We start from the raw sequence: 14,311 nt of genomic DNA on the forward strand, positions 1-14,311 counted from the left end.
CATTTACCAGTGTTAATATGCAGAACTATACCTTCATTTGCAGATTTGAAGGTTTAATGCATCTGTATGTAGTGACAGTATTGAGAAATAACTTTAAGTGATTCCTTCAAACACATTTCCAGAAGGTAACCCCGTTCGGTTCTACAGCGCTTCCACCGCTTAAGGCAAATGATTTTATTTTTTAATGCTATATTGTACTGGATCTATTGACGAACAACATTCAACAAAGATTTGAAATACACTGATGATTCCTGCCCCATGGTTTACAGTATATTTGCCCTCTACAGCAAAGCTAAATGTAGCTTTTCCTGGGTCGTGCAACTACATTTTATGTCCAGTGTTAGCCAAGAACTTTTGATTTTGTTAAAAAAAAATTTTTTTTTAAAGTAGCTTTGAGGCAACCCTTATCGTTCATCAGTCTGTTACTGAGTCATTCACATGTTCCTTCTGCCCACTAGAGCGTACAGTATGGAGCAGTGAGTTTTCCCCCTTCTCCAAGTAGCACATCCACACACAAAGAAGTTCCACCAAGTGCCAGGGATTTGTATAGCAATGTGTGGTTTTTGAGACCAAAATAATGTGCTTATAGCCAGTGCTTTTTTATTTTAGATTGACGAGGGCGCTGATGCTTCCCCAACAATAAGAATTTGCAAAAATAATGACAAACCAAACATTGGTAAAGCCATAAGGCTAGCAGCTAACCCCAGACCTATTAGCGGCTCTACTTCCACAAGGTAAAATAGCCCCTTGTCTATTCTCAACCTGTTTTATGCCCAAACACAAGCTGTTAAAATCCAAGGAAAGAGACAGTGTATATAAAATATTAGTACCAGCACTTCGACGTTGCAGAAACAAGCATTAGAGAAGTGTATGCTCTAAAATCGTGATTCATATCCAACTAGGAAAAGCACCACTGAATAAAATAAAAAACAGCGCCTTGATATTTCAGAAACGAGCAAAATAAACGTTTCTTGTGAGCACCTGCTTCATGCTGTGCTGTGCTCGCTTCATGGAAACATTTTCGTTTTGATGTCTAGAGCCCAAAAAAGCATCAACCTCCGTAGTGGAGGGGCATTTCCCCTGGGGCTCCCGTTGGGAATTAACCTTGACAAATTGTACAGCCGGGTGATGCTCGCAAAAAGTGCATCAAACATGCGGCTTCTACACTGCAAACCTCAAATCATGTTGCATTTAGTACCCACCTGGGCAATGCGATCTCCAGCATTTAAAGTAAAGCTAACTTAGAGGCATCTTTCTGAAATAATATAAAAGCAGCATATATTAACCATTATGCACGCCCAAGTGGAAAACTGCACCTCTTATTATTGATAAAGACTTATAAACTCATTGGGTGATTGTTGTTGTGCATTCACGCATAGTGGCAATCTTTGAATAATTTATAACATTTTAATAATAATATGCCCAGTATCCTCCTCGAGCGTGTGGCACATTTAATATGTCAGTTTTAGACTATTTCATAACAATGCTTCTAACAGAGCATATCTTGAAAAGGCTCACTTAGATGGAATCTGAATATGAAACAGAGCGGTATTTGGTTTTGGAATTCTTCAGTAATACTAAATAATAGGATTTCTCATTCTAAGACGGCCACCAGAAATTTGGGATGCGGGGCACCGTGAGTGGTTCAGTAGCACTGGGGAGGCACATACAGAAAAAATACACGAAAGTCAAGTTAGCAAAAGTAAAAAAAAAATATATATTTATTGGCTAAAATTTACTCATTGGCCCACCAGCCTTGGCACTGAAATGTACTCTTTAACAAGTGAATATGCACATAGTACAAAAGCCAAACACCCTGAAGACAACCACTGGATGGAATGGGCTGATCCATTGCCCTTGCTGTATGCTGAGGTGGGTGGAAGCAATATGTGAAAGGTGCTATAACAGACCCGTGGATGAACCGGTCTGACTGAAAGCCCCTGCATGTATGTATAGTTGTAAGAATTTATTAAAAACAAAAGGTCTTGGCTAACCTTAGACCTAACAATAAAGGTGAAAAATCTGTAGTTTAAAAGATGATTTGTCTTATTGTTACTCAAAACCATGTGTGGATGACATGGTAAAAGCTATATTGGATTTTAGAATGCAAATGTATTTAGAAAAACGAAACACCGAAGAAATTAGATGCTTTTTTCTAAACCTACATGCAGAAGTTGGCCATTGGTAAAACTAAGGCTTGCTGAAGGAAATCTGCAAAGCTGTATCAGAAAAGTAATTTTTGTGGTAATGCAGTGCAGAATATTAAACTCGATTTTAATCTGTCCAGTTCTAAAATAAGTACGAGGTCTGGATCTTCGTAAAATGTATTTGAACTTCGGCTGCAACAGAGACATTGAGTACAGTATATTTCTCTGCCAAAAACATTAAATCCATGGTTTGCAGTTTATATTTTTAAAAAGTTTTCAAAAAGTTTTTAGATTTATGAAATTGTTGGATGTACTAAAATGTTTAAAACATACATTTCCGATAAATAAATCCATGTTTTGATGGCATTTATTTGAAGCGTATAGCAAATCTAACAAAATTGAATAGAAATGTAATGGACTGATACTGATGGAACTACCTGCTTCTCTTAAAATAAACCATTCTGGTCTTCTTTCACAGCAAACTGCTTTTTGGTTTGTGATACATTAGAATTGGGATGCTAAATAATCATTTGCTACTTAGTATAAACCTTAATTTCCTCCAAGGGACTGCCAGGAGTTTTGAATGGAACTCTCAGATTGATGCTGCATTGACTTAATAGAGCTAAAAACTACAGGTGACACCATTTGGAAGGGTTGAGCTGAAGTTTCATATGTTGTTTATGGACTTGCCACAGATTCCCCATTTAATCATTGTATATATAAGATAATTGGGGCCAGATGTTTCATACCTATTTGCATTCGTAAATGGCCAAATTCGCAGATTTGGGCCATTTGTCAATGAAAAAGGCACTATGGTATGTATTGTTCCCAAATTTTGTTTCGGTAACACGTTACCAAATCGCTATTTGGGTTTGGGAATGTATGCTGATTCGGTATTGGCAAGGGATGTGCTCAGGGCGTCCCTGCAAAATACCTAATTGGAATGATATGTAGTAATGTTTTGCCACTGGATTCCGGTTGCAAAACATTAATGCTTTACGGACTACAGAAGGGTAGTGGTAATACATTTGCAAATGGAAAGAGGGCCTCAATAAACCCATTCCCATATGTGAATGTAAAAAAAAATGTTTAAGAGAAAGCTCTTCTTGAATAAGCAAAAAAAGCACAAAAAAACTTTTTTTTTTTTAAATGCTGTCCCTTTTCCTTTAAGGGGAACTGACTGCATTAAAAAAAGTCTGCTTTATCAAAAAGCAATCATAGACATGGTGGTCTGCGGACCCCAGCAAGCCAACATCCTTGAGATGGCTGTTATTCCTAGTGGGTTGCAAACTGTGATCAAACATATCAGTGTTTCCTCAGGGGGAATTTTGGTGCATCTTGAGCTTTTATGCTGTGTCTCCACTCGCACTTACAGTACAGTGTTTTAAAGCGATAACTTTCCATCATCAGGGCTCGGATGGGATACGAGCATTCGTTTCCCAGGCGTGATTTGCATTTGCAGACGAAGATCATACGTCACTGCCCTTTAAGTAGATGATTGCTCCACAATAGAACAATCTTTGTACAGAAACAACATTTCAACTGAAAAATGTATTATGCACTCTTTTGCTATCCGCATATACAATTTTGTGGCTTGAAGTATTATGTACTTCTGTGGCTTGAATTCTCTCCACGTAGTCCTGTGATCCGTAAGCCAGAGAACTGCAGAGTGATCTAACAGTGTTGCTATGAAGAGACGGTAAAGCAGGGAAAGCTGAATAGCTGGGCTTTCAATAACCTGCTCATAAAATGATGCGAGAAATATCTCTGACAGCTTGTAAATTAATGAACACTGAACACTCTGAAATTAGAGGTCATACATAGAATGCATGCAGGCTCGGAAGCCCAGCGATGGCCGCTCCATTAGAGCAGAGGAGCGCCCCTCCCCCCCCCCCCCGGCCACCACCAGGAAATAAAACGAGAATAAAATGGGTGTTAAACCCTTTTTATTATCGTTTCATTTTAATCTCCTGGACCCGCCCCCAGGACTCTGACAAGTCTTGTGGGCGGATCCAGGGGATGCCACTGCTGATGGGGGAGTGGTGAGCACTCCCTTCACTGCGCATGAGGGGTGGACTGGCCGTTTCAGGCTGGCCAGACTCTCATGTACAGTGAAGCTCTCTCCAGCCCTAGCTACGTTGCTAGGGCTGGAGAGAGCAGGCACAGGCTCTCAGTCTGCCTGGGACCGCAGGTTGCCAGCGCTCAAGCAAATCCTGAAGCTGTTCTCATTCAAGACCAGTTTCAGGATTGGCCGCAGGGCATGCAAGGAAGCCTGTTACCAAGGGCCAGAAGCACGAAGAGCATGATGTAGCGGCAGACCGCGGTGGTGCTAAGGTAAATTAATTTTATTTATTTATTTATTTTTGGCTGCCCAATACGGCCATTTCACTTTCTGGATCCCTTGCTTCTCAATTACTTCTCAAAAATTCCTGGTGTGCTGTACCCAGATGATGAGGAATCCCTGTGCAGCTTCCTTTACGGCACCTTATTCACCCCCTCCTCCTATACTCCTATCGATGTGTGCCTCTCCCTATAATGCAGTACTCCACATCTGCTCTGTGAATGGTTCTGAGTGTCGCTCTTTCTTCCCTGATCCACCTGTTATGTCTATCCAACTCCCACAAATTTTCCACTTTTCTTGCATTGTCCATTATATTTCTCAATTTACCACTCCAAAATATGTTCATCGATTTCCTATTAAAGCTGATGTGTTTTCCCGCCATTGTGTTTTATTTTTTGTAATGCCCTCTCAATGTGGTGCATCATTCCTTGTGCGTGCCCTCACTAACTGGAGTCCTATTGTCTGTTGCTCTCTTCATCACACATTTGACACTCCTCCTGCTGAGGGTTTCCATTATGCATGTATTGTTCCTTCTACTTCTTCCCCATTGTGGGTTATCACCCCACATTTTGTGGTTCCAATGGACTGCTCCAAATATAGCACTCGAGTGTCCATCCCTTGTCCAGCAGTTGCTCTTGCCCAGTTGTGCACGGGTGCTGATCTACACCTTTTGTGGATTATGTACTATGTTGCCTGGGCCTCCAATGTTAGACAATTCTCTTGCTGCCTGTTGGTGAGCACTGCGTTGTGCAGCACCCCAGTGCTGCTCCAGGTATAGTCTTCTTTCCACCCCCACACCTATTGCTTTGTGTTGTGCTACCCTCATTGTGCACTGTCCCTTGTGCTGCATCATTCACTGTGTTATAGGGCTCCCCAATGCCGCTCTTCTTTATATGCTCCTCCCAGATCCGGCTTTAGCGCTGGTGGCTCCCCGTGCAACAATAATTTGTGGGGCCCCCACATCCCATGACTGCCACCTCAGATTCTCTCACTACCACCGAGCAAAAGTGCCCCTCACCTCTCCAATCATAAGTTATGGCTAAACATATTGGCCGTCTCTGAGGTCAGCACCCTCCTCCACAGGTCAGCCCCTATGTGGCCGCACTGGTCACTCTGCGCTAAAGCCGACCCTGGCTCCTCCCACTGTATATACCCATGCTCCAAACCAGTGTGAGTCATCATTTGTGCTGCCACTGTTTATACCCTGCATAACCTTTTCTAAAAGGTGTAAATGATCTCCTTCATGTCCTTTTGTATACCTGAAGCTGCGTTTATTGCGTCAGGCATATAGAGACCACTGCTTTTAGAGGGCAGCATAAGAAAAGCACAGTCAGCAATGGTTTTTGTCAGCCTCACCGGTAAATGTTTTTTTTATCAAATGGTCAGATTTTCAAAATGCTTTTAAGAAGCTTAATAAACAGCATAATTAATACTGTTACTATTCATCATATTATTAGACATGACTGTCATCAATTATTGAGATTTGAGTGATACTATATAGGTAATGTTGATGGAGCGGGTAAAATATTTTCTTTTTATATACCCAATCCATTTATATAAGTTTATATTAAAATGATTAATAATTAATTATAATAATTAATAGCTTGATGTGAAGGTACTAAACCAACCTTATTAACAGAAAGAACACACGTGAGAATGCATTGCATGGCTAAAATAATAAGTGAACTAAGTTTGTATGCATATTAAAATGATAAATGTTGCTTGAGTAATGTTATTGTGATTTGCGCTTAAATAAACCAGTAATTAACGGCTTTGGATGTTGCATATGGCTAGATAAATGCATACACATAAGGGTATTAGCAAGGGAATAACACTGTATTAATCATTTCTATGTATTAATTACGATTTGTGTTTCTTTGCTTAAAGTTGACTATTCTGGCCTACCAAAAGATGGCCGCCGACTGAAACCTAACTAAAGTACATTACTTCATCATTTGAACAATGGAGAAAGGCGCCTGCACTGACTTCGTCCGTGTCCCTTGTGTGACCTGTCAGACAATGCCCATGAAGACTACCCTGGGCGAGGTGCCAATGCCCCTGAACGTGAAGCAAATGTTGCTATTGGAAATATGAACTGTCGAACCCAACCTGTTTCCAACGAACTGATACATTTAGGACTATGGATTAATCTTTCCCATACATTCGCCTTGAGACTTCTTCCACATGGGAAAATTTGAAAATATTTCCTAATGTATTGAGATGTATTTGAATTCAGCCAATCGCTGGCTTGAGAAATGAGAAAATGTAACTTTAATATGTAAATTTTAGTATAAATATTAGTAGACTAGAGAGGGAATAGGCTACTCTACGCTAGACGCCACTTTATCCAGAAGCTATTGACGGAGAATCGATGATCAGAGATCTTTATGCTGACGGTGAGGATGGAGACTTTATAACTCTGATGAATTTACTGAGGACCAGTTCTGACCTAGAAAACGACAATTAGCCAGAATAGGTAAATATGACAAAAGATGATATTGCAGTATTAGGATTTAACCTGCATATAATTAGATAAAGAAAATCATTTTTCGAATTACTGTGTCGGGTGATTATTTCATTGAAATGTTTATTGATTAATTTGAGAGTAAAGGTATCATTGAACTAAATAACAACTAAATGATTTTATCGACCTCTTGATGGAGGAATTGTTAGGGTGATTCAGGAGAAGTGGTTTTTCCTCTATCAAAAGAACAGTTGTGGTTAGGATTTGATGACCCTTTGTAGGCATGGATAGATTGAGAGAATGAATGTTGGTGTTATGGGCCCCACCAGCGTATAATGTGTGTATGTGCGTGTGACTGAGAAATCATTCTGTCCGTGGAAGCGAGGGGTAATTGAGTAATCCGAACTGCACCAATGTTATGAAATTGCTCTTTTTATGCTGTCTTAAATGCCTCTTTACTATTCCCCTTATTTCAGGGAGGTAAAGGTTGTTTTTTTTAATGTTTATTCATTTTAAATAAATTATGTTTATTGCTTACTGTTGTGCTGCCACCACTCAATATGTGGTACTTTGGCAGCGCTTCCTTTATGCATCCAGAGGCTCCTTTCGGCACTGTGTATTACTCCCCCCTACTTCCTTTCCTCCACCACTAATCCTGCATTACTCACCACAGCCCCACTGGGTATTATCTTTTGTTCATCCCCCGTTGTGATCTACGCCTTGTGCTGCTCCGTTTGGTGAGCACTATCCCTATGCTGCTTCCATTATGGCTCTGTGGTGTCTCCCTTATTTCCCTCTCCAACACACAGTGGGTTGGTTTGCACAATAGTGTTTCCTAATTGTGTGACACTACATAATAATAATAATCCATATTTGTAAAGCGTGAACATATCACCCCTTAAGGTTTCAAAATGCTGGGGGCCTTCGGTGAGCTATTGCTTAGAGTCACATGATGCTGAGCTGAGCTGCCCTGGTGCCGGGTATCGAACCGTGAGCCCAGTGCTCCGGAGTCAGCTGCTCTCGCACAGCACCACACCTCTGCTAGTACTCCATGTGGCACTTTTGTGGTGCTCCTTTTAATGCTCCCAAGGGTCTCCCTTTCATCGCCTTCTGCTGTGCCTTACCCCACATTGGCTCTTCTTTGCTCCCACCTCCCTGGAGTTTTTCACTCTTTTTGTCTCCACACTGTGCCTTTCTTGCCTGTTGTGAGTTATCCTGTGAACTTCTCATCTCCATTATTTAATTTTCCAATATGGGCTTCTCATATTGTTCTATTACCTTGGCCTCCAACAGTTAAGGGCTTCTAAGGTAAAGAGTGAGTCCCTGTGCTGACTTCTCTATTCGGGCCCATGCCTTGACCCACCACCCTCCAATCCATGAAGAACAGAGGAGCAATCATGGTCAAGAGCTGCAGAAAGCATGCATCACCCAACACTCTATCGGATAAAGGAGCTGGTGATGCAGTTCAATCAACTATCAATATATAACATTATACCACATTAATGGCTGTTGTCCTACATTTAATTACACTAATGTAACTACTCTGTTTCTACCGATTCTTTGCTGTTCTCAAATACTTGACAGACTGGTCAGAAAGGTGGTGACTAAATCATGCTTTCCCTATGTTTTTTTCATCTGAGCAAGCAAAATGGGAATCTGTAGCAGACACTTTCAAAGTAGGTTTGAAAGGGACACAAAATCCACTATTATTCCTCGAGTACCTTCGCCTAACTTTAATTAGCAAGCCTCCGACGTACTTTACTACCAAATCCTAACTACACAGCAAATCTAAATATCGAATCCATTTCTTCCAACTTTGATTGAAGTGAAGAGTGAAAGCGCAAACAGGCTTTTCTCACAAATATTTTCTTGGGAATTTTGTAAAACTTCACCTGGCTTGACCCCTAAATTAGTGTTCAAGGAACATAGTAATTCTCTGGGTTTCTATGTAAATCTCACAAATATTTACTGTGAATCGAACAATTCTCTCTGTTCCTTGTAAACCAGATCTGAGTGGGCCCCACCAATATTTTCATAGAAACTGAATATTGCCCTACAAACCACACCGGAAATGACCTCAAAAATATATCCCTTGAAATGGATTAATGTTTTTGCCTTCCTTGTAAACCATATCCGAGTGGACCTCACAATAACTTTCCAAGGACTGGGTTGCTCATTAAGTTCCTGTTAAAGTGCATCTGGGTGAACCTCATAAATACCTTCCTGGGAACTATAGAACACACATTGTGAGACCTGGTTTGTCCAGTGGGTTTCTCCCCAGGCCTTTTGCTTTTTGGCCTCCTGTTTGGTCCTTGTTTTTGTTGGTTTTATGACTCTGGGCACTTTACCACTGCTGATCAGTGGTAAGTGCATATGCTCTTCCTGTACATTGTGTTTATGGATTGGTGACCCCATGATTGGCATATTTGATTTACTGGTAAGTTCCTAGTACAGTGCACTGTGTGTGCCCAGGGCTTGTAAATCAAATGCTGCTAGTGGGCCTGCAGCACTGATTGTGCCACCCACATGAGCAGCCTGTAAATGTAACTCAGACCTGCCACTGCAGTGTCTATGCGCAGTTTGGTACTGCCATGTCGACCTGGCAAGTGCACCCACTTGCCAGGCCCTAACCTTCCCTTTTCTTAGATGTAAGATGCACCCACCGTAGGCCCATGGTACCCTGTGGGCAGGGTGCAGTGTATGTGAAAGGTAGGACATGCCCTGGTGTGTGTAGCATGTCCTGATAGTAAAATACTGTCAATTTCGTTTTTCACGGTGGAAAGGCTGTCTGTCCCATAGGATAGAATAGGAGTTTATTTATAACATCTTATAAATATAACTTCGTATTGGGACAAGATAGAAAGATGGAGTTTAGTATGCCTGAACTCAGATTATAATATTGCATTTTTTAGCAAGGATGATTTTTATATTGTGAGGTTGAAAATACCACTTTTAGAAAGTGGGTGTTTTCTTGCTTAGCCATCCTGTGTTCACCCCCGGACCCCCTGAACTTCTTTGCTGGGAGTTCTGAACTGCTGAGAGGTGTCTGCCAGTGTTCTGGACCTCTGGAGGTTGTTTTGGGACTGGAAACTGCAAGAACTGTGAAAATCGATGCATCGCCTGTTTCCGACGCATTGCAGCGGTGCAAGAAGATTTTTCGGATGCATCACCGCTTCCCAAGAATCGATGCAGCGCCTGCTCACGGCTTAAGTGTCTGCCGTGCGACGAATCCCGTGCACCGATCTCTGACGTCCGAGATCACTGCAACAATTCTGACGCAAGCCCTTTTGTGGTAGAAACGATGTAACGAGAGGACGCGGCTGAAAACATTGCACCGCATCTGGGGTCTTCACGCATCACATCGTACCGGATCGTCACACATTGCATCGGAGCGTAAAGTCTGTCGCATCGTTGGAGGACGCAGTAAGAAACCAACACATACCTGCCCACGCAGTAAGAAATCAACGCATCACTTCCTCTCTGGTAAGGAATCGATGCATCACCTCCCCTGCGCAGCAGTAAGGAGCCAATGCATCACCTACCCCGGAGCAAGGAACCGACGCATCACCTTCCCGTAGTGTAAGGAACCGACGCATCACCTTCCCTGTGACCCTTTTTGCTTGCATTTTTCAACGCATTCAAGATACTTTGTGTAAAAGTATTGCATCCCACATTTTCTTGGAACAGAACTGTTTCTATGTTTTAAGAATCATGTTTTTAGTATTGCATTGTGAGTTTTTTCGATTTGGTCTTGTTTTGGTTTAGATAAAGATTACTTATTTTTCTAAACTGATGTGGGGTCCATTTGTAGTGTTTTTACTGTGTGTGTTCACAAATGCTTTACAAACTGCCTCTGAGATAAGCCTGTCTGCTCGTGCCAAGCTGCCAATGGGGTGAGCAGGGGTTATTTTAGAAGTGTATCCCGCTTACCCTGTCTAGGAAGAAGGGTCCCTACTTACACAAAGGTGCAAACCATTGCCAACTAGAGACCCCCATTTCTAACACACATGAACACATACACAGCCATCATTGTCAGAGCTAAAAGAACATGTTAGTGAGATCATCTCACACCTTAGACCTCACAATATCAATGGTGCATAGTTCCTAATGGGGAACCTCCAAACAAAACATTCATGCAAAATCAGTTGGTTAGTAGACAACCACTTACCCTTTCAACTTAGGAGTCCTAGGCTCAATGATCAAATGTGAACTCAGTCCCACAAGGATTGCACCATTGTACTCACTCTAGAGCAATAAGAACCATCACTTAAATCCTCACAGAAAAAACCATTAACTCACAGACCTAACACAAAGATACTGGACCACCGTGAATGCAGCCAGTGAGAAACACAAGAATTTGCAGAAAAATATCCTCCAGACTGCCAAGAGAGCTACCTGGCTAGAATAATTGCTGACACATACTACAAAAATGCTGACAACATAACATATAAGCAGACACATTCAGACACACTCACACAAAGTACACATACACATTCACAGACACTGCCACACACACACACAGCTACTGCCACATGTGCCATGTAAAGTCGAAAGCCTTGACACAATATGCAGGTAAGAACCAGCTCCTAATTGTAATGTTCTGGAATACCCAGTGCGGTGGAGGGAGAAGACACTTGTCACGTGTCTCATGACCAGTGCACTTACATGATTACAACTTGTTGCTTGTTAGCAGAGTACTAAACTGCTAGATGTTGGAGTCCATTGCAAGTAGTATTCTTTTTATTGTGGGTAACTAATGTCCACATGACAAGGCCATGAACATTTCTAATGGGTGGTGTCAGTTGACTATAGTTGAGGGGTACAAACTTTTTTCCAGATCCCCAGTAAATATATTGCCTTTTTCTCTCAATGGTAAATTTGTAGAAAGTCAAGGCCAGGCCCACTCATTTCCCCCTGATTGTGTGTCAATTGTGTATGCTTGAGTGTGTGTGAGGAGTGATACTAATGTTAGGGTCAATCCTTTTTATGCATGTATGCCCTATAGTTGTAGAGTTATCATAAGGTTAGTGGTAGACAGAGGGTAGATAGAATTGCTTGTCACCCTCTGCCTGCATTCTCATCTGCACTGTTCCCGAGGTAACTCTTTCCCTCTAGAATCATTTGAAAAGTTAAGTGCACAACCTGACTTTAAATCATCAATCTGAGAAAGGACCCTTGGATGCACTCTGGTGAAACTGAAACAACCAAAAATGACCATAGAGCGATACTTGAACAATAACCGTGAGTTGAAAATGTGGTGACAGACACGCCCATCACCAGAATTCATGGATTACTTATCCATTCCCCACAAAAATAAGTTGACATTTTAAAAAACTAATGGCTATCATGGATCTTTTGTGTACTGAATAGGAAATGCACTTTGTTGTGAATATGTTCTAACAATAATTTCGGGCTACATTCCAACTTCATTGGACATTGGACTGGGTCAACTATCCTCAGGACTGGTTATAAGTTGGCTCCTCCAGCCTATCTACCTTTTTATTTACAGAAGGTCTGCACAATAGTGTAGTGAAAAGATACAATCTGAGAAAAAACCCTTGTCTTCCTCCTTTGTAAGGGATAATGGTTACATACTTAAGACTGTGGAGAAGATTTAAAGTCTGTTTGCTGAGCCCTACAGGGAAGGAACCACCTTAAAAACAGAGCTTTAGATCCAGTACTTCCCATTTAGAAGGAGGTACTTTCTGCTGCTTAAGTTGAGAACAGCGGTGATGCTGCCCTGATCAGCACATTTCAAAGATATGGCCAACCACTTGACAAAATAACATCACTGTCATGAGGCCAATGTGTGATTCCGTGAGTGGCATCCCTTGTGGTGACCTGTCACTCTTGTTCACCCCTCCACCCAGAGCTTGAAGTCTCCTGTTCTGCATCCTCCTCAGGCACAAGGCTGGTGTGTTGCACCGAGTGTGAAAGATCGTTAATGTTGTGAGCCGCTGCAACCCTGATCTCTGCTGCAATGGAGAGCAAGTACCCTCACAATCAAGACTGTTAGCTTCGTATAATATACCACGTCTTCCCAACTTATTCATGACCCCAGGAGACCAACTAGTGACACGGTCCCAAGGAGAATGAGCGCCTGATTTCACACCACATAAAAGCCATGTTGTCAAAGGTAGGCCACTCTGCTGGGCTACTTGCCAGAGCACCACTAGCTCCATTCCACTGCTCTACACACACCCATGGCCCTCATTACGGAGACCCTCAGCTGGCTTGTGGGCACCCTTAACATTTATAAGAGACTATGAAGCAGTAAGATACAGAGTGGTGCTCTCTGAGAATGCACTGTGAGTCGTTAATCCAGGCTATGGTCAACTGTGATTGAAATCCTACTTTCCCCACCCACAACCTCCACCTTTCTCACTCTACACACGCATGTTGTTGCATATTTACTAAGATAGTGCAAACATTATGTACAACCAAACTTCTCAAAATGGCTGACCATACTTTTCTAATATTAATAAAAGTCTGATATCTTATAACTCTACTTTAGCATTTTAATTAAAGTCTGTTTTACCTGTGCTGCCTGTGCTAGGCTTTCTGCTAAACACCATCCTCCAAAGCTTATCCTTGACTGTTAGACCTCACTACCTCCTGAAAGTCAAAATCTTCAAAGGTGGTGGTTGGCAATAGATAAGTGGCATGACCCACCCACAGTCACATACAATGAAGAATTCATGGGCATACTACATTATTATGGGGTATTAGCCTCCTACCTTGCTCATCGAGTAGCACATTGTCAGGCTTGATATCCCTGTGGGAAACAAAAAATATATACATTGAATTAGCAAATAAACCATCATTGTAAACTACACAGCACTAGGGCAAGTCCAAAAAACTCAGAGGACAGAACTGATGGCACTTTACCTCTGGTAAAAACAACGCAAACAAATTAAACATGGTTTCTAAGATTAAGAGGGTGAATGAGAATGTTATTATAGACCTATGTGACAAGGAGCATGCAATCAGAGAAAGGAAAAATACCTAAAATACATGGAACTGCAGTGTCACAAATATCAGTACTTCTCACAACCCAACCCCGACCCCTCCTGTTCTCTCATTTACCATACCTCTGTTCAGCTAGATTCAGTCATGCCACTTCAAAGCACTAAAACACCGTTCTAAAGTGCCATTAGGGAGGCAGGCATTCCAGAAATGTGCATTAGAAATCTCATCTGAATGGCAGACAGCTCTCACGAATAAATACCCGCCTCAGTCATCAAGATCAGGCTCTGTCAGATGTTCAGCGAGGCCGAGGCAAATCTGAACAATATTTGCGCCGGCTGGAAATAATTCTAGCTTTATCAAATGCCATAAAACCAAACTTGACCTTAACAC

The 14,311-nt window shown here is 41.8% G+C and overlaps 1 protein-coding gene across 1 annotated transcript in view; it reads right to left on the minus strand.

Annotated features, from left to right (window-relative positions):
• STK32A (serine/threonine kinase 32A) overlaps positions 1 to 14,311 on the minus strand; it is a 636,628-nt gene that overhangs the window by 184,470 nt on the left and 437,847 nt on the right. The window contains exon 6 of the mRNA XM_085618100.1: positions 13,690 to 13,727. Coding sequence (XP_085474226.1) covers positions 13,690 to 13,727 — 38 coding nt within the window. The remainder of the gene's footprint in view (positions 1 to 13,689; positions 13,728 to 14,311) is intronic.

The sequence above is a fragment of the Triturus cristatus genome, chromosome 7 (genome assembly GCF_964204655.1).
Source record: "Triturus cristatus chromosome 7, aTriCri1.1, whole genome shotgun sequence".
NCBI lineage: Eukaryota > Metazoa > Chordata > Amphibia > Caudata > Salamandridae > Triturus > Triturus cristatus.